At 44.3% G+C, this 18,571-nt stretch overlaps 1 protein-coding gene across 6 annotated transcripts in view; it reads left to right on the forward strand.

Annotated features, from left to right (window-relative positions):
• Positions 1-16,016: 16,016 nt before the first annotated feature.
• ndrg3b (ndrg family member 3b) overlaps positions 16,017-18,571 on the forward strand; it is a 125,125-nt gene continuing 122,570 nt past the window's right edge. For 3 of the 6 annotated variants that reach the window (XM_073062075.1, XM_073062074.1, XM_073062076.1), the window contains exon 1: positions 16,582-16,731. In XM_073062075.1, the coding sequence (XP_072918176.1) occupies positions 16,612-16,731 (120 nt within the window). In that variant the 5' untranslated portion in view covers positions 16,582-16,611. The other 3 variants (XM_073062078.1, XM_073062080.1, XM_073062077.1) reach the window with 3 other exon arrangements.

Genomic DNA, 18,571 nt, shown 5'->3' on the forward strand with positions numbered 1-18,571 from the left:
GTGCTGGGGCAGGGGTGACGTGGGTGCAGACACACCCAGACCTGAGACACCAGGCAAGGTCATTTGATTTCAAACAATTGGTTTATTGATCTTCATAGAATGTTTCTCAAATGCTACCCACACCCTCCCCTCTCCCTTCCCCTTTTCCCAACCATGATTCCCCTCTCCCTGTGCTGTTCCCACTCTCAGTCCACAATGGAGACCCATATCAGAATCAGGCTTATCATCACTCACCTATGTAATGATATTTTTTTGTGGCAGCAGTACAGAGCAATACATAAATAGAGAGGGTTGTAAATCTAGTCAGCTCCATCTTGGGTACTAGCCTACAAAGTACCCAGGACATCTTCAAGGAACGGTGTCTCAGAAAGGCAGCGTCTATTATTAAGGACCTCCAGCACCCAGGGCATGCCCTTTTCTCATTGCTACCAGCTGGTAGGAGGTACAGAAGCCTGAAGGCACAAACTTAGTGATTCAGGAACAGCTTCTTCCCCCCGCCATCTGATTTCTGAATGGACATTGAACCCATGAACACTACATCATTTTGCACCATCTGAGTTACTCTCTGAAACATTGACTAATAAAATTAATTGATGTGAAATTTGTTGTTTTGTGGTAGAGTACAGTGCAACGCATAAAATTACTATAAGTTACAATAAGAAATATTTAAAAATTAAAGAAATAGTGCAGAATGAGAGCATGAGAGCAACAGCGCCTTTATTTCCTGCAGAGCATCAAGAAAGCTCACCTCTGCCCCAGGACTTTTACCACTGTACCATTGAGAGCAACCTCACCAACTGCATCTCAGTGTGGTATGGCAATTGTCCAGTATCGGACCGCAAAACACTTCAGCGGGTGGTGAAAACTGCCCAGCGGATTATCGGCACCCAATTGCCCACCATTGAGAACATCTACCATAAACACTGCCTGGGCAGGGCGAGAAGCATTATCGAGGATGCATCTCACCCTAATCATGGACTTTTTACTCTCCTCCCATCCGGTAGGTGCTATAGGAGCCTCCGCTCCCGCACCAGCAGGCACAGGAAGAGCTTCTTCCCTGAGGCTGTGACCCTGCTGAACCTCACATCACAGCAGTAAGCAGTATTGCACCCATGTTGTACTGTCTTAGTACTTTTATGTTTGTGTGCTGTAGCACTTACTTTTCATTCGTAGTTATTTTGTAAATAACACTATTCTTTGCATTTCTGGTTAGATGCTAACCGCATTTCATTGGCTTTGTATCTGTACTTGGCACAATGACAATAAAGCTGAATCTAATCTAATCTAATAGTGAGGTACATTTCATGGGTTCTTGGACTATTTGGAAATCTGATGGCGGAGGGGAGACTAAAACACTCAGGCTCCCATACCTCCTTCCCGATGGTAGTAATGAGAAGAGGGCATATTCCAGGTGGTGAGGGTCCATAATGATGGATGCTACCTTCTTGAAACACTGCCATTTGAAGATGCCCTTGATGGCAACCAGTCAGAATATTCTTCACGGTACATCTGCAGAAATTTGCTGGAGTCTTTGGTGACACACCAAATCACCTCAAACTCCCAATGAGTTTGCCACTGGTGTGTGTTATGCTTTGTAACTTCAAAACATTAAACTAATTCAAAAGAACACACAGGAGTCCGGGATGTGAGTCTAACTTTGAGTTTACTCTGAGCGGGGCACGCATGTGCTGGGTGGTACTGTAATGACATATGCAATTGATGTATTTATACATATAATTCAAAATTAATTATTGAAATGAACATGAATGCTGAATCAACCAACATATATATAAGATTGCTCAAATATTATCAAAATATTAAATACACAACAATGTGCCTTCTTGAGGATTGCATCACCTTTTAATTGATTACATTTTTAAAAATGGCTCTTAAAAATCACCACATAAACACTTACTCATTTTTCCTGTAAACAATCCTCATGTGAGACGAACAAGTGTGAAAGTGAAGACGGAGTTAAAGATCCTGCTTTTGGGAAAAGCGTTTTGATTGGTTAAACCGGAATCATAACACGACAGATTTGTAAGTTGGGACTTAGCAGAGAGACAGCACGTCAGTGTTCAGCGTTCTCACTAAAGCAGCATAAATCTGATTATCACACTAATTTCTAATCTCCATCATGTGTAGGTGATAAACATTCAGCAGCGAGGGATGAAAGATTTGGCAGACTGTAAATCATTCAATATTTCAAGATTGTTCAATGTCATTTCCAGTATACAAGTGTAAAGGAGAGTGAGGTAATTGTTACTCCAGATCCGTTGCAGCACGAAAAGACACAATAAGATAAAGAACACAATAATTAAAAAACCACAATAAATGAGTCTAATGAATACCCTGCCACCACCACCGTCGCATCACTAGGATAATAAGATGTTTATTATTTACTGTTTCCCTGTGCTGTGCACTACATGAACTTTGAATTGTATTTTGTTAATGTATTTGTGGTAATATTTTGTTCTATGTGCTGTTTGTGATATATGTTGTGTGGGTGCACTGCGGTCCGGAGGAACTTTGTTTCGTTTGGTTATATATATGTACAGTCAGATGAAAATAGACTTGAACTTGAAATATAAATACATAAGATAGCTTATATACATAGATTGATTGTATGTCCATGAAGTGATGGCAGGCACAGGAGTGCCTGTACAGAAAGTGACTCTGACATGAAATGATAAAGTAGTGTTGTTGGAGAGTGTGGTGGGCTGGGTTAGCGGGTGAAGGGGTTGATCAGCCTTACTGCTCGGGGAAAGTAAAAGTCCTTGAGTCTGCTGGTCTTGGTGTGGATGATATGTAGCCTCCTGCCTGGTGGGAGTGGAGCAGTCCATGAGCAGAGTGGGTGGGATATTGCTGGCCTTTCCTGCACCATTCTTTTTGAGAATGCCCGTGACAGGGTGCTGCACATGAGGCTGCTTAGCAAGAGAAGAGCACATGGAATTACAGGGAAGTTACTAGCATGGGTGGAGCATTGGCCGGTCAGCAGAAAACAGAGAGTGGGAATAAAGAGATCCTATTCTGGCTGGCTGCCGGTTACCAGTGGAGTTCCACAGGGGTCGGTGTTGGGACCGCTGCTTTTTACGATGTATGTCAATGATTCAGACTGTGGGATTAATGGATTTGTGGCTAAATTTTCCGATGATACAAAGATAGGTGGAGGAGCGGGTAGTGTTGAGGAAACAGAGAGCCTGCAGAGAGACTTAGATAGTTTAGGGGAATGGACAAAGAAGTGACAAATGAAATACAATGTTGGAAAGTGTATGGTCATGCACTTTGTGGAAGAAATAAACAGGCAGACAATTATTTAGATGGAGAGAGAATTCAAAACACAGAGATGCAAAGGGACTTGGGAGTCCTTGTGCAGGATACCCTAAAGGTGAACCTGCAGGTTGAGTCAGTGGTGAAGAAGGCGAATGTAATGTTGGCATTAATTTCTAGAGGTATAGAATATATGATCAAGGATGTGATGTTGAGGCTCTATAAGGCACTCATGAGACCACACTTGGAGTATTGTGTGCAGTTTTGGGCTCCTTATTTTAGAAAGGATATACTGACATTGGAGAGGGTTCAGACAAGATTCACGAGAATGATTCCAGGAATGAAAGGGTTACCGTATGAGGAACGTCTGGCAGCTCTTGGGCTGTATTCCCTGGAGTTCAGGAGAATGAGGGGGGGATCTCATAGAAACATTCCGAATGTTAAAAGGCCTGAACAGATTAGATATGGCAAAGTTAATTCCCTTGGTAGGGGAGTCTAGAACAAGAGGGCACAACTTCAGGATTGAAGGACGTCCATTTAGAACTGAGATGTGGAGAAATTACTTTAGTCAGAGGATGGTAAATCTGTGGAATTTGTTGCCACGAGCGGCTGTGGAGGCCAAGTCATTGGGTGTATTTAAGGCAGAGATAGATAGGTTCTTGATTAGCCAGGGCATCAAAGAGTATGGGGAGAAGGCAGTGGAGTTGGGATGCCTGAAAGAATTGGATCAGCCATGATTGAACGGCAGAGTAGACTTGATGGGCCGAATGGCCTACTTCTGCTCCAATACCTTATGATCTTATGGTCTTTCTGTACTTATGTCCCTGATGGAGGGTCAGCTGGTGTCAATGATGCATCAGGCAGTTTTGACTACCTGTGGTAGAGCCTTTCTGTCTGCCACAGTGCGGTTTCTGTACCGAGCAGCGATGCATCTTGTTAGGGTGCTCCCTACTGTACATCTGTAGAAGGTTGTGAGTATAGATGTGCAAAGACCAGCTCTCTTCAGCCTCCAAGAAATCACACAGCAGTAAATGGTACCATATACTTAGATTTTCAATTTACTTTGACTTTGATGGAATAGACAGGAATAACATGTCATGGTAACTGATGGTTCATAACTATCTGAGAGAGATTTATGTAATTGGGAAAATAGAAGGGAGAGGCTTGGTTGTGTGAAAATTTTAACACAGTGACTTGTGAATCTCTGCAATGCATCACTTGACAGGGTAGAGTGAGAAATTTAAAAGTACAAAGGTTCAAAGTAAATTAATTATCAAAACACATACATATGATACCATATAATACTTTAAGATTCTTTCTCTTTCAGGGATCTACAGGAAAATAAATACAATAGAATTTACAAAAACACTACGTTTAAAGGCAGATAAAAGAAATCAAACTGCAAATTTAAAAAAATGGCAGAGGTGATATATGATAACATTTTGCAAAGTTCAAAGTTCAAGATATGTATATTTTACATAACCTTGAGATTCATTGCCTCATAGTGAGCCAGGAAACGCAGAAACCCAACAGATGGCATTAAAAACAAAAGAACGCCAAGCATCCAGTGTGCAGAGAGAGAGAAAAAAACAAATTGCACAAACAATAAAAGAAAGCAAACAGCATTCAGAACTGAAGGTCACAAAGCCAGGCAGCACAGCAGCCAGTTTGGAAGTCCACTAGTTACAGGCCACAGCCTGAGTCCAGGAGCAGTGAGCTGAACCGGACCCACCCTTGACTCCAAAATAAATTTAAAATTACAAATATTGACAAGGAAGACTTGGCTTTGCTTTGGAGAAAGAGCAGGTGATGTTATTGAAGTAGTATTTTAAATAACCAGCGCATGCATGGTGTATGGGAATGACGTCTTTTCCTGATTTGCCCTGGCTCTTCATAAGAGGGAGCTGAAAGGTAGGAAGCCAGAGGCCACTCACCACGTACCAATCCAGATTCCCCACCCTAAAATTCCTCACCCTCTGACTGAGAAACGTGATACAGCTAGGCCATTTCCACGTCATCCAGATCTGGACTGGCTCTGATCTGGAGTCATACACTCTGATTACATGCAGAAACCAGACGGGTTTTTGCAACATCTTGGAAGTTCGCTATCACCATTACTGATTATTTACTTACTTGGGCTCTTATCTCCCCTGGAGCGCAGGTCATCGATGACTTCCTGTCTCCAGCATCCTCTGAGGTTGATGGTCTGGTTGGAGTTCATCAATGTTTCTGAAATCCATTGTATCCCCTGTACAGGGGATTGGCCTCTCCAGCTTCACCTGAGCCCTGTTGGCCGGCCTTATCATTTCCACCTCTCACCACGGGGGCATAGAGTTGGACTCTGAGAGGCACCATTACTGATAGTAGCTTTTAGACTTTTAGATTTAGAGGACCACACCAGACAAAGACTGGAACGGAATCCAGCAATGGCAGTTCTTCAACATAGTGGGAAATTCATCCAAACGTGAGAATTGGGAGCAGGGTTTGGTCACTCAGTCTGCCACACGCTCCGTCTTTCGAGACCCGTCGTGAAATTGCACACTTGCATAAAACCCCCTCTGGCTTTATTAAACTCCCGCAGAGGATGGGCAACCTCACCTGATACAATGACCTGCTCAGTCCAGGATACATCTGGGCCATCTTCAGTGGGGTGGCACAGTAGCACAGTGGTTTGCATAATGCTTTACGGCTCCAGTATTTGATCAGGGTTCCACTTCCGTCACTGTCTGTAAGGATTTTGTGTGTTCTCCCTCTGATCACATGGGTTTCCTCGAGGTGCTCTGGTCTCCTCCCACATTCCAGAGAGGTACGAGTTAGTAGGTCAATTGGTCACATGGGTGTAATTGGCAGCGTTCTCCCATTGGGCCAGAAGGACCCAAATAGGACTGCACTGAATCGCTAAATAAATAAATATATATTTTAACAGTCTGTGCTGACCATGATGTCAAATTAATCCAAACCCATCTGCCTGCACATGATCTAATATTCCTCCATTCTCTTAAGCACAACTATTTTTTTATTTGGGCAACACACACAAAATGCTGGAGGAACTCAGCAGGCCGGGAAGCGTCTATGGAAAAAAGTACAGTGACGTTTCAGGCTGAAACCCTTCGGCAGGACTGGAGAAACAAAAAGCTAAGTAGATTTGAAAGATGGGGGGGGGGAGGGGAGAGAGAAACTCACTTTTTTCCATAGATGCTGCCTGGCCTGCTGAGTTCCTCCTGCATTGTGTGTGTGCTGCTCAAATTTCCAGCATCTGCAGACTTTCTCTTGTTTGTAATTTTTATATGGTTGAAGTTTCAGATCAGGGACCCTCCACTTGTTCTGAAACACTGACTACTTCTCCTTCAACCAAAGCTGCCTGACCTGCTGAGTCTTCCCCAGGTTCTCAGTTTTTAAACCAAGATTTCTGTGAGATCGGATGAAAGATCTGCTGGCACTTGACGAGGACAGTGAACTGCATCGGACCGGTTACGAGAGTTGGCAAGTGTGCATGCAGCTGATTGACCATGTGGTGAATCGAACGTGCGGAAGGTCCCGGGGCTTTTGAGCGCACATATTTTTTCGTTGGCGTGCCTGGTTCGTCACTACCGTACTGTGAGTTGCCGGTATTTCCTCTATCCTGGCATCCATTAACTTCATCACAACAATTATTAACATGAAACCCCCTGCAATCTCCCAATATCAAACACCTCTTTTTGTACCGAGGCTAACATGAATCTTTAAAAATGTTTAATCATTCTGCTCCATTGCCGTTCTTGTTCCACACATACAGAACAGGGAACATTCCAAGTATTTACATTTTTAGAGGGAATTATCTGATCACTCTCTGTGGGGCCTTGCTATGTTGGGCATTGACTTTACTATACCCATTTGATGTTTCCATGACGAAGATTATACATATCCATTGAGGAGGTTTACCAGGATGCTGCCTGGTTTAGAGAGCATGTCTTAAAAGGAGAGGTTGAGTGAGCTAAGGTTTTTCGCCTTTGAGCAAAGGAGGATGAGAGTTGGCTTGATAAGAGCCTTATAGAATGGACATTTTCCCAGGGCAGAAATGGCTAATAGAAAGGGACATTGTCATGTTTGTGACTTGCTGCTCCACTGTGAAGACTCTTTGAGGGATCCCTACTCTGATGACATTTAAATCTTCTTTTCGATGGGAGCTCAGTGAGACCCTCTCTGACTGCTCCCCCGCTGTGATCACTGCTGCCCCCACCCCAACTCTTCGACCACGCACCCAACCAGACCTTTCCCACCCACCTGGCTTCACCTATCACCTTCCAGCTAGCCTCCTACCCACGCCACCCAAACTTTTTATTCCGGTGTCTTCCCCCTTCCTTTCCAGTCCTGTTGAATAACTGTTCATTCATTTCCATAGATGCTGCCTAACCTTCTGAGTTCCTCCACATAGAGACTGGTGGTGTCTGAAGCACCCTAACAGGGGTAGCGGTAATGGCAGATACATTAGGGGCATTTAAGAAACTCTTAAATAGGTATGTGGATGAAAGATGAATGGAGGGCTTTGTAGAAGGGAAGGGGTAGATTGATCTTGGGGTAGGTTAGGAGCTTGGCACGACATCATCCCTCAAAGGGCCTGTACTGTGCTGTGGCGTTCTAAGTTCAATGCATGTTGCTTGTTTATGTACAGAAGTCATTTCTTTCCATTGACCCACCTGCACTGAGTTTCTCCAGTGTAATTATCCACCACTGACTCAGTAGGCACAGCTTTCGTAGGGAATTACTTTGCCGAATGTTCTGTCTGCTCTGTTTCCTTCGTTTAAACATTGTAATCATCCAATTTTAAACCCTGCGATTAAGTGCCGCACAATTAAATGCTGTAATGGTTGGCGACTTCTACATAGCTCCTGCTAAAATGCTATTCAAAGCTGTCTAGCTGAATGGAGAGATCTATTTGAACAACATATTACATCTGATGACATGTGTGGAGCATCAAGAAGGATCAAGGTCAATACATCCAGGTAATGGAATTCTCCCTTCTTTTCCCAGTGATTCACACCGCTGTATCCTACACTAACGTCTGGCAGGCGGTGAAGAGTTCATCATTGGCAAGTAAAGCTGATGATTTGAAGGTCTACAATGCTCCTTTGTAACATTAAAATCCAGTCAAACCATGCACCTCTGCCACTGGGAAGCTTAGCTAGTATTTTACAGGGAATCCCTACAACCAGAAAAGAAAAGCGCATTGGACCATTGGTAGAATGGGACTGATGGGCTCTAGCTGTCTGCATAGTCCCGATGGGCCAAATGGCCGCAAGGAAATATGATATGAAAAGATTTCAGATTTAGATTTATTTATTGCATGTACATTGAACACATTTGAAATGAGCCATTTGTGGCAGCAACCAACACAACCTAAGACTGTGCCAGGACAGCCTGAAAGTGTCATCACACATTTTAGCACCAACGTAACATGGTACAATGTTCAGCAGAACAAGACTAGTAGCAACGACAACAACTATCGGATTTATTAAGCAGGGCCACAAGGAAATGAATCTCAGCATTGTATATGGTGACATCTATGTACTTTGACAATAAATCTACTTTGAACTTTGAAATTGAATTACATTGAATGTAGTGCGCTTTATGGGAGTCTAACTTCTTTGGTGTCAATAGCCCTCTTGTAGCCATTCCAAGAACCATCCTGCTCGTATATAAGCCTGTGATTTCTGTAAATGGCGAGTGCTGATGCAGCCATTGTAACTGGGAGGAGATACAGCAGTGATATTTGCCTGTGCACTTTTACACACAGTCTTCACCCTTGGATCCAGAACTGGCATGTCCGTAGAGGGCAGAGCATAAGGGTTAAGAGGACTTATTCTAATTGGAGGTCTGTGATTAGCGATGTCCTGCAGGGATCTGGACTGGGATCGTTGATGTTTGTGATGTACATAAATGACCTGGATGATAATGTTGGTGGGTGAGTTAGTAATTTTTCAGATGATTGACAGACTGCTGGTGTTGTAGATAGCGTAGAAGACTGGCAAAGAGTATAGCAGCATATATGTACATAAGTTGCGGATATGAGCAGACAAATGCTAGATGGAGCTTAACCCAGACAAATGTGAACTGCTACACCTTGTAGGTCAAATGTCTAGAGACAGTACAGTGTCACGAGAAAGACACTTAACAGTGTTGATGAGCCAAGAAGTCCAAGTTCATAGCTCTCTGAAAGTGGCTACGTAGGCTGACAGGGTAGTCAAGAAGGAACATAGGATGTTTTCTTTTATTAGTCGAGGCACTGTGTTCAGTAGTCAGGAAGTTATGTTGCAACTTTATAAAACTCTAGTTCTGCAACATCTGGAATATTGCATACAGTCCTAATCGCTCCATTGTAGGAAGAATGTCAAGGCCTTGCAGAGGGTGCGGAAGAGGTTTACCAAGGTGCTGCCGAGATTAGAGAGCACGTGCTATAATGAGAGGTGGAGGCTGAAGAGAGATCTGATAGAGGTTTATAAGATTATCAGAGGCATAGATAGAGTAGACAGACAGAATCTTTTTCCCAGGGTTGAAATGTCTAATACCAGAGGGCATGCGTTTAACGTGGGGGGGGGGGGGGGGGTAAGTTTAAAGGAGGTGAGAGGGGCAAGATTTTTACACAGAGACCGGTGGCTGTCTGGAATATGCTGCCTGGGGTGGTGGTAAAGGCAAATACGTTAGAATCAGAATCAGAATCAGGTTTAATATCACCGGCATATGTCGTGAAATGTGTTCTTTTATGGCAGCGGTACATATAATAATTTTAAAACTATGAATTAAGATAAGAACTATATACTTAAAAAAATAAATTAAGTATTGCAAAAAGAGAGCAAAAAAAAAGTGAGGGAGTGTTCATGGGTTCAATGCTCATTCATAAATCTGATGCCAGAGGGTAAGATGCTATTCCGGAGTCGTTGGGTGTGTGGCTTCAGGCTCCTGTACCTCCTTCCTGATGGTAGAAATGAGAGGAGGGCATGCCCTGAGTGATGGGGGTGGCGGTCTGAGACGATAAATGCCACCTTTTTGAGCAATCCCCTTTGAATGTGTACTTGATGCCAGGAGAACTAGTGTCCACGATGAAGCTGGCTGAGTTTGCAACTTTCTGCAGCTTTTTTCTAACCCTGTGCAGTGGCCTCTCCATACTGGAAGGTGATGCAACCGGTTAGAATGCTCTGGACGGTACATCTGTAGAAATTTGCAAGAGTCTTTCGTGACATACCAAGTCTCCCCAAAACTCCTGATGAACTACAGCCACTGTCGTGTCTTCTTTATAACTGCAAAGATGTGTTGGACCCAGGACAGATTCTCAGATACGTTGACACCTAGGAACTTGAAACTGCTCAGCGTTTTCACTTCTGATCGCTCAATGGGAACTGGTGTCTATTCCCTCAACTTCCCCTTCCTGAAGTCTACAATCAATTCCTTGGTCTTACTGACATTGAGTGCAAGCTTGCTGTTGTGACGCCAGTCAACCAGTCGATTTAATTCGCCCCTATATGCCACCTTGTCACCATCTGAAATTCTGCCGACAGTAGTGTCATGGGCAAATTTATAGATGGTGTTTGAGCCTCCCCTAGCCACATTAGGGATTCTTAAGAGGCACTTAGATAGACAGACGAATGTCAGGAAAATGGAAGGACATTGTGTAGGCTGAAGTTTAGTTTAGTTGGCCATTTAATTACAAGCTTAATTAATTTTGCATAACATTGTGGGCCGAAGAGTCTGTTCCTGCATAGTAATGTTCTGTGTCCTTTGGAGATAGTGATTAGAAGCAGGCATATCAGATATATTCTCCCTCCCCTAATTAATGGGACCATAGTTGACCTTTTACTGAGCTTAGTTATGTTAAGGACTGCAGAAGAGCTAAGGAAAGGGCATATAAGGTGCAAAAGTGAGTGGGAAGTTGGACAATTGGAAGGCTTTTAAAATCCAACAAAAGGCAACTAAAAAGCTATAAGAAGGGTAAGGATGAAATATGAGGGCAGACTAGCTAATAACATAAAGCAGGATACCAAAAGTTTTTCATTTATGTAAAGAGTAAAAGGGAGGCTGGAGTTGATATTGGACCACTGGAAAATGATGCTAGTGAGGTAGTAACACACACAAAATGCTATCCATGGCCTCCTCTACTGTCAAGATGAAGCCACACTCAGGTTGGAGGAACAACACCTTATATTCCGTCTGGGTAGCCTCCAACCTGATGGCATGAACATTGATTTCTCTAACTTCCGTTAATGCCCCTCCTCCCCTTCTTACCCCATCCCTTATTTATTTTCCCCCTCCTTTTTTTCTCTCTCTGCCCCTCTCACAATCACTCCTTGCCTGCTCTCCATCTCCCTCTGGTGCTCCCCTCCCCCTTTCTTTCTCCCTAGGCCTCCCGTCCCATGATCCTTTCCCTTCTCTACCTCTGTATCCCTTTTGCCAATCACCTTTCTGGCTCTCAGCTTCACCCCTCCCCCTCCTGTCTTCTCCTATCATTTTGGATTTCCCCTTCCCCCTCCTACTTTCAAATCTCTTACTATCTTTTCTTTCAGTTAGTCCTGACGAAGGGTCTCAGCCTGAAACGTCGACTGTACTTCTTCCTATAGATGCTGCCTGGCCTGCTGCGTTCCACCAGCATTTTGTGTGTGTTGTTTGAATTTCCAGCATCTGCAGATTTCCTCGTGTCTAGTGAGGTAGTAATGGGGGACAAAGAAATGGCGGATGAACTAAATGGGTACTTCGCATCTGTCTTCACTGTGGAAGACAGTGCCAGAAGCTTGAGAGTGTCAGGGATCAGGAGTAAGTGCTATTGCTATTACAAAGGAAAAAGTGCTAGACAAAATCAAAGGTCTTAAGGTGGATAAGTCACCTGGACCAGGAGGAATACACACCTGAGTTCTGAAAGAGGTTGCTGAAGAGATAACAGATGCATTGGTCATGATCTTTCAACAATCACTTGATTCTGGCATGATCTCAGAGGACTGGAAGATTGCAAATGTTACTCTTTAAGAAGGGATGAAGCAAAAGAAAGTAAATTATAGGCTAGTTAGCCTAACTCCAGTGGTTGGGAAAGTGTTGGAGTCTATTATTAAGGATGAGGTTTCAGGGTACTTGGAGACTAATGATAAAATAAGTCAAAGTCTGCATGGTTTCTGTAAAGGGGAATCTTGCCTGACAAATTTGTTAAAGTTCTTCAAGGAAGTAACGAACAGGATGGACAAAGGAGAGGCAGTGAATGTCATTTACTTGGATTTTCAGAAGGCATTTGATAAGGTGCCACACAAGAGGCTGCTTAACAAGATAAAATCCTATGGTGTTACAGGAAAGATACTGGCATGGATAGAGGAGTGGCTGACAGGCAGGAGGCAGCGAGTGGAAATAAAAAGGGACTTTTCTGGTTGGCTGCCAGTGATGTTTCTCAGAGGTCAGTCTTGGGACCAAAACTTTTCACATTGTTTGTCAATGATTTGGATAATGGAATTGATGGCTTTGTGGCAGAGTTTGCGGATGATACAAAGATAGGCAGAGGAGTAGGTAGTGCTGAGGAAGCAATGCGATTACAGCAGGACTTAGACAAATAGGAAGAATGGGCAAAGAAATGGCAGGTGGAATACAGTGTTGGGAAATGTATGATAATGCACTTCGGTAAAAGGAACAATAGTGCAGACTGTTATCTAAATGGGGAGAAGGTTCAAACATGCAGAGGGACTTAGGAGTCCTCGTGCAAGACTCCCACAAGGTTAATTTACAGGTTGAATCTGTGGTAAAGAAGGCAAATGCAATGTTGGCATTTATTTCAAGGGGAATAGAATATAGACAGAAGAAGATAATGCTGAGGCTTTATAAGATACTAATCAGGCTGCACTTGGAGTATTGTCAACAGTTTGGGGCCTCTTATCTCAGAAAGGATGTGTTGTCATTGGAGTGAGTCCAGAGGAGGTTCACGAGGATGATTCTGGGAGAGAAGGGGTAACGTGTGGGGAACGTTTGGCAGCTTTGAGCCTGTACTCACTGGAATTTAGAAGAATGCCGGGGGGGGGGGGGTGCATCTCATTGAAACCTACTGAATCTGGAAAGGACTAGATAGAATGGATGTGGAGAGGATGTTTCCTATGGTGAAGGTATCCAGAACTAGAGGGCACAGCCTCAAAACTGAGGGATGACTTTTTGGAACAGAGGTAAGGAGTATTTTTTTAGCCAGAGAGTAGTGAATCTGTAGAATGCTCTACCACAGTCTGTGGTGGAGGCCAAGGCCTAAGTGGAAGTTGATCATTTTTTGATTGGTCAGGGCATCAAAGAATATGACAAGAAGGCTGAGTGGGATCCGGGATCAGCCACGATGGAATAGCAGAGCAGACTTGATGGGCTGAATGGCCTAATTCTTCTCATATGTCTTATGGTCTTAACCACAATGGTCAGGGTTGGGTAAACTTTCTAACCCTAAAAACTCACACAAATGAAAAATATTTTAGTTTCTTAAAAATATACTTAATTCATGAAGATTTTAAATTAATTAAACACAGAACACCCCAATCAACATTTTTTTGGTCACAAACCGTGTAATCCCAAGTACCTGAGGTTAGCATGATAGCAGAGACAAAATCAACACAGCTTGGATGCATGCCCTTCATCCCAACCTGTCCATATATCAGGCCTGTTCCTGCTACACCTCCCAGTCGACACATGAAGGCAACTCCCTTCTCTGCCCAGCTAATGGGATTCACCCACTGCTCGTTACATACTCGTCACCTGCAGCCTATTTAACCCCGATTCTCAGCCAAAGTCCTTGTTCACTCATTGAACCAACTAGTGGCTCCCAGCCTTCATTCTCACTGCCTGATGTTTACCTTGTTGCCTATTTTGTTTAGTTTCTGTTCTCTCTTCTTTTGCGCCTGTCTCCCGTGGCTTGTTATTTTGGTGTCTATTATTAAAGTTATCATTCACCACTGAATCGTCTCCACTGTTGTGCTTTTGGGTCAAGCCTGACATCAGTCCAATAAAGACTGATTTTCTGTTCTATACAGGGACTACTTTTTTAAAAAAATGCTGCATTGGTTGTAAAGTATTTGGGATACCTGGGCTTGTGGGAGAAGTTATAAGAAAACAAGTAATTTTGATTCTTCCTGCTTATGCACTGTCTGTCCCACTCCCACCAGGGAAGAGGTTACGCAGCTTCAGGATTACCAGACTCGGAAACAGTTACAAACATGAGAAAGTCTGCAGATGCTGGAAATCCGAGCAACACACACAAGATGCTGGAGGAACTCAGCAGTCCCGGCAGTATCTATGGACAAGAGTAAACAGTTGATGTTTCAGGCCAAGATCCTTGAGAAGGGGGAAGTTACCAGAATAAAAAGGTGGGAGAGAGGAAGGAGGCTAGCTGGAAGGTGATAGGTGAAAAGTTACTTCTCCCTAGCCATCTGGCTGATCAGCACATCCACCCTCACCATAAGATTATAAAATGTAGGAGCAGAGTTAGGCCATTTGGCCCATCGAGTCTGCTCCACCATTTTATCATGGCTGATCCATTTCCCTCTCAGCCCCAATCTCCTGCCTTCTCCACATATCCCTTCATGCCCTGAGCAATCAAGAATCTGCCTTATGTATACCCCATGACTTTGCCTCCACAGCCACCTGTGGTGATAAATTCCACAAGCCCACCACCCTTTGGCTAAATAAATTCCTCCTTATCTCCATCCTAAGCCCTTCTGAGGCTGTGTCCTCTGGTCTTATTCACCCCCACCATGGGAAACATCCTCGGTTCAGACCTTTCAACACTTGATAGGTTTCAATGAGATCACCCCTCATTCTTCCAAATTCCAGTGGGTACTGGCCCAGAGCTATCAAACACTCCTCATATGATAAGCCTTTCAATCCTGGAATCATTTTTTGTTAACCCCCTTTGAACCCTCTCCAATGTAAGCACATCATTTCTTAAATTAAGGGGCCCCAAAACTGCTCACAATACTGCAAGTGAGACCTCACCAGTGCTTTATAAAGCCTCAATATTACATCCTTGTTTTTTGTATTTTGTCCTCTCGAAATGATTGCTAACATCAATTGCAATGACTTGGCCTCCAGAGCCGCCTGCGACAACGAACTCCACAGATTGAACATTTTCTGGCTAAAGAAATTCCTTCTAAATGGACGTCCTCTGGTCTTAGACTCCCCCTCCATAGGAAACATCCTCCCCATGTCCACTCTGACTACCTTGCCCCACTTTGTGTAGACATTCAGTCTGTGTATGAGAATTACTTATACATTGTGTTTTAGAGGATTTGTTTTATATTTATATTTCTTGCGTTTTTATTGCGTTCTTTATACTTACTGTATATTTTTATGCTGCATCGGATCCGGAGTAACAATCACTTCGTTCTCTTTTATACTCGTGTGCTGAAGGATGACAATAAACAATTTTCAATCTTGACTCCTGGGGTATAGAATTGACTAATCCTTTCGCCGCATTTGAGCTGTGGAATATGATGTAAACTCACGCCCGCCTATGGAAAATACATACTTGGGAGGGAATATTCTAATCTCATGCACAATTTACAGCTGTAAATATACAAATATTTCCAATAATAAGTGATCTGAATCTTTAATCAGCTTGGTTTCCGGTTTCCCTCTCACATGCACTATCCAGAATTGTTCTGCATTTGAACCCTCCGTTTTGTTCGGAGAGAAGCTTTTCCTGCGCGATCTGGCCAGTGCTTGGAGGAGGAGACACCGCCGTCACTCACTCCCTGCACAGAGCGCGATTTCCAGGGGGGTGGCGACAGACGGAGGGCGGAGCGGATGTCCACAGCCTGTTGCCACAGTGACTTAAGCTTTCTCTGAACGCAGCTCGCTGGTTTTGTATTCCCTCCCCATTTTAATTGGTATCCATTCCTCTCTCAGCGGAGCTGTGACGCCGTCGTTCAGTCGCAATTCAGCTTCAACCGGAGGGGAAGGAAGCGATCAAAGACAACAGCGCGATTTCGGCTGTATCCTCGGGTCGAGCCATCGCTGCCAGTGAGTACTCGATACATTTTGTATCCATTTGGACAAAATGGAATGTGGAAGTATGGATACATTGCGCACGTGGCCCATTCACACCCCAATGTCCCCACTAGTCGCCTGCATTGAAATAGATAGAATTAGTTCGACTTTAAAGCACTTTGGACCAAAAATATATTCAACGATTCTCGGCGGCGCCCCACGCAGGTTAGCAATTGATAGGGGAGGAGATTGAATTGTTTTTTTTAACCCCCCCTTTGAAAATGCAATGTGTTCTTCTCCGGTCCCAACTATTTGGTAATCTATTCCCGCTAGCAGGGACGATATGTCGTAGGAAGGGTAAAAGGAGACATTTTGTGGCGGATGAGATGCTTATTTTGGTGTCGAACACCCCCCTCCTTCAGTTGCGCTCGCCCGTATTTTCTTTCGGAAATTAACGAGAGGCAGGGAGAAATCGATGCGCCGAACGCCCGCGAAGGCAAGGTATAATATCCGGAGACCTCGTCTGCAGTATTGTGTATGTAGGTCTTGGAGCTGATCTAGTCCTGTATTTCGGAGGCCAATTTGCCCTTCCTTTGCCCATCTTGTGTGACGTTAGCAGGGGAAATTTATCAAGGACGGTGTCAGCTTCTGTACCCTGGTGCCTGTCGTTTTTACACAAATCTTCCAAAGCCAAAGGTAAGCTTATGGACCTCGTAGATCCCAGTGACTACCCCGCGCAGCTTAGAAATGCTGATTGATTGTAGAGAATCCATCAGCATTATTTATTTCACTTGGTTCAATTTGACCTTGCGAGTGGGCGGCGGCGAAGGGATGAACTGTGTGCGGCTTCCAACAGTTGTACGCACTTGTCAGTGCTTACCTTTGGACCACTTTATTCTCATTAAGAGCTGGGAAGGCGTGGTGGAATGCGGCAGACAGTATTAATTGGAATTGTGACAGAGGAGGCTGCATGAATAACGCGAAACAGTTACAGTCTGTGTCTGGGGCCGAACAGGTGCCGTCCGGTTACCGAGCACTGAGCCACGTGAGTTGTCGCGATTAAATAACCCAAAGGCTTGGTTTAAGTATAAACTGGAGGAATTCAGAATCATCTACGGAAACAGTTGGATAGTTAACGTTTCGGGTCGCGATCTTTCATCGAGACTCACTTTTTCTGATGAGGGGGGGATTTGGTCGGTTCAGAGTGGCTGGGGTGGGGGGGGGGGGTCGGAGAAGTTAAGACTTTTGATGTCACAATCTTCTTAAGCCCATCACCTCTCCTGGGGCATAGGTCTCCGACAGCAGTCCCCTGTCCTGGACCTATGGAGGGTTGATCGGCCCCACGGCTTACGCTTTCATCGCACAGTTTAATGGCCTCTTCTAGACAAACAGGGGTTCCCAACCTTTTTTTTAATGCCTTGGACCAATACTATTAAGCAAAGGGGTTGGTGGTTAGGAACCCCTGTAGGTGAAGATCCTTCCTTTCCCAGGGATGAGGTCTTTGGAGCTTCTGTAGTTCTGGGTTTTTACCAGATTGCGATGCTGGCTCCGTGCCCAAAATCTCCACCTTTCGCATCCGGGTTTAGGACTGTCCTTGCAGTTTGGATGTCATTGGCATTTGGAAATGAGAAGGCTGAGAGAGGGCGAAAGGTCAGAAGGTGCTTCCAGGAGTAGGACTCCTGTGAACATGAAGTGTCTCCACCCGAAACGTCGACAGTCCACTCCTCTGGCTCCAGATGCCAACATCTTTGAACTTGGCATTTGACTAAAGAGGGTGGATTCAGAAAGTGCTGAGAGGACTTAGAAGTGGAGGAATGAATCCCAGAGCTTGGGATCTTGAGGACGGTGAATGATTTTAAAAATGCAGAGAAAGCTGTGAAGTGCTCAGCACTTGCACTCCACGTTACTAGGACCGAGGAATTGATTGTGGGAAGGGGATGTCGAGGGAACATACACCCGTTCTTATCAAGGAGTCAGCGGTGAAAGGGAGAGGAATTTCAAGGTCCTGGGTGTCAGCACCTCTGAAGATCTATCCTGATGCAATCCCGAAGAAGACGGGGCAGCAGCTAGATTATATTAGGAATTTGTGGAGATTTGGTACACCAGCAAAGATTCTAACGGATTCCTGCAGATGGAGACCATTCTGACTGGTTGCGCCACTGATTGGCACGAAGGCGCCAATGCACAAAATCGAGAAAAGCTGCGGAGGGTTGCAGACTCGGTCAGCTCCATCACGGGCACTAGACTCCTCACGATGAAGGACACCTTCGAAAGGGTGATGCTGCATAAAGGTGGCATCCAGCACTAAAGGAGTCCCACCATCTAGAACGTGCCCTCTGCT

The sequence above is a fragment of the Hemitrygon akajei genome, chromosome 11 (assembly GCF_048418815.1).
Source record: "Hemitrygon akajei chromosome 11, sHemAka1.3, whole genome shotgun sequence".
NCBI lineage: Eukaryota > Metazoa > Chordata > Chondrichthyes > Myliobatiformes > Dasyatidae > Hemitrygon > Hemitrygon akajei.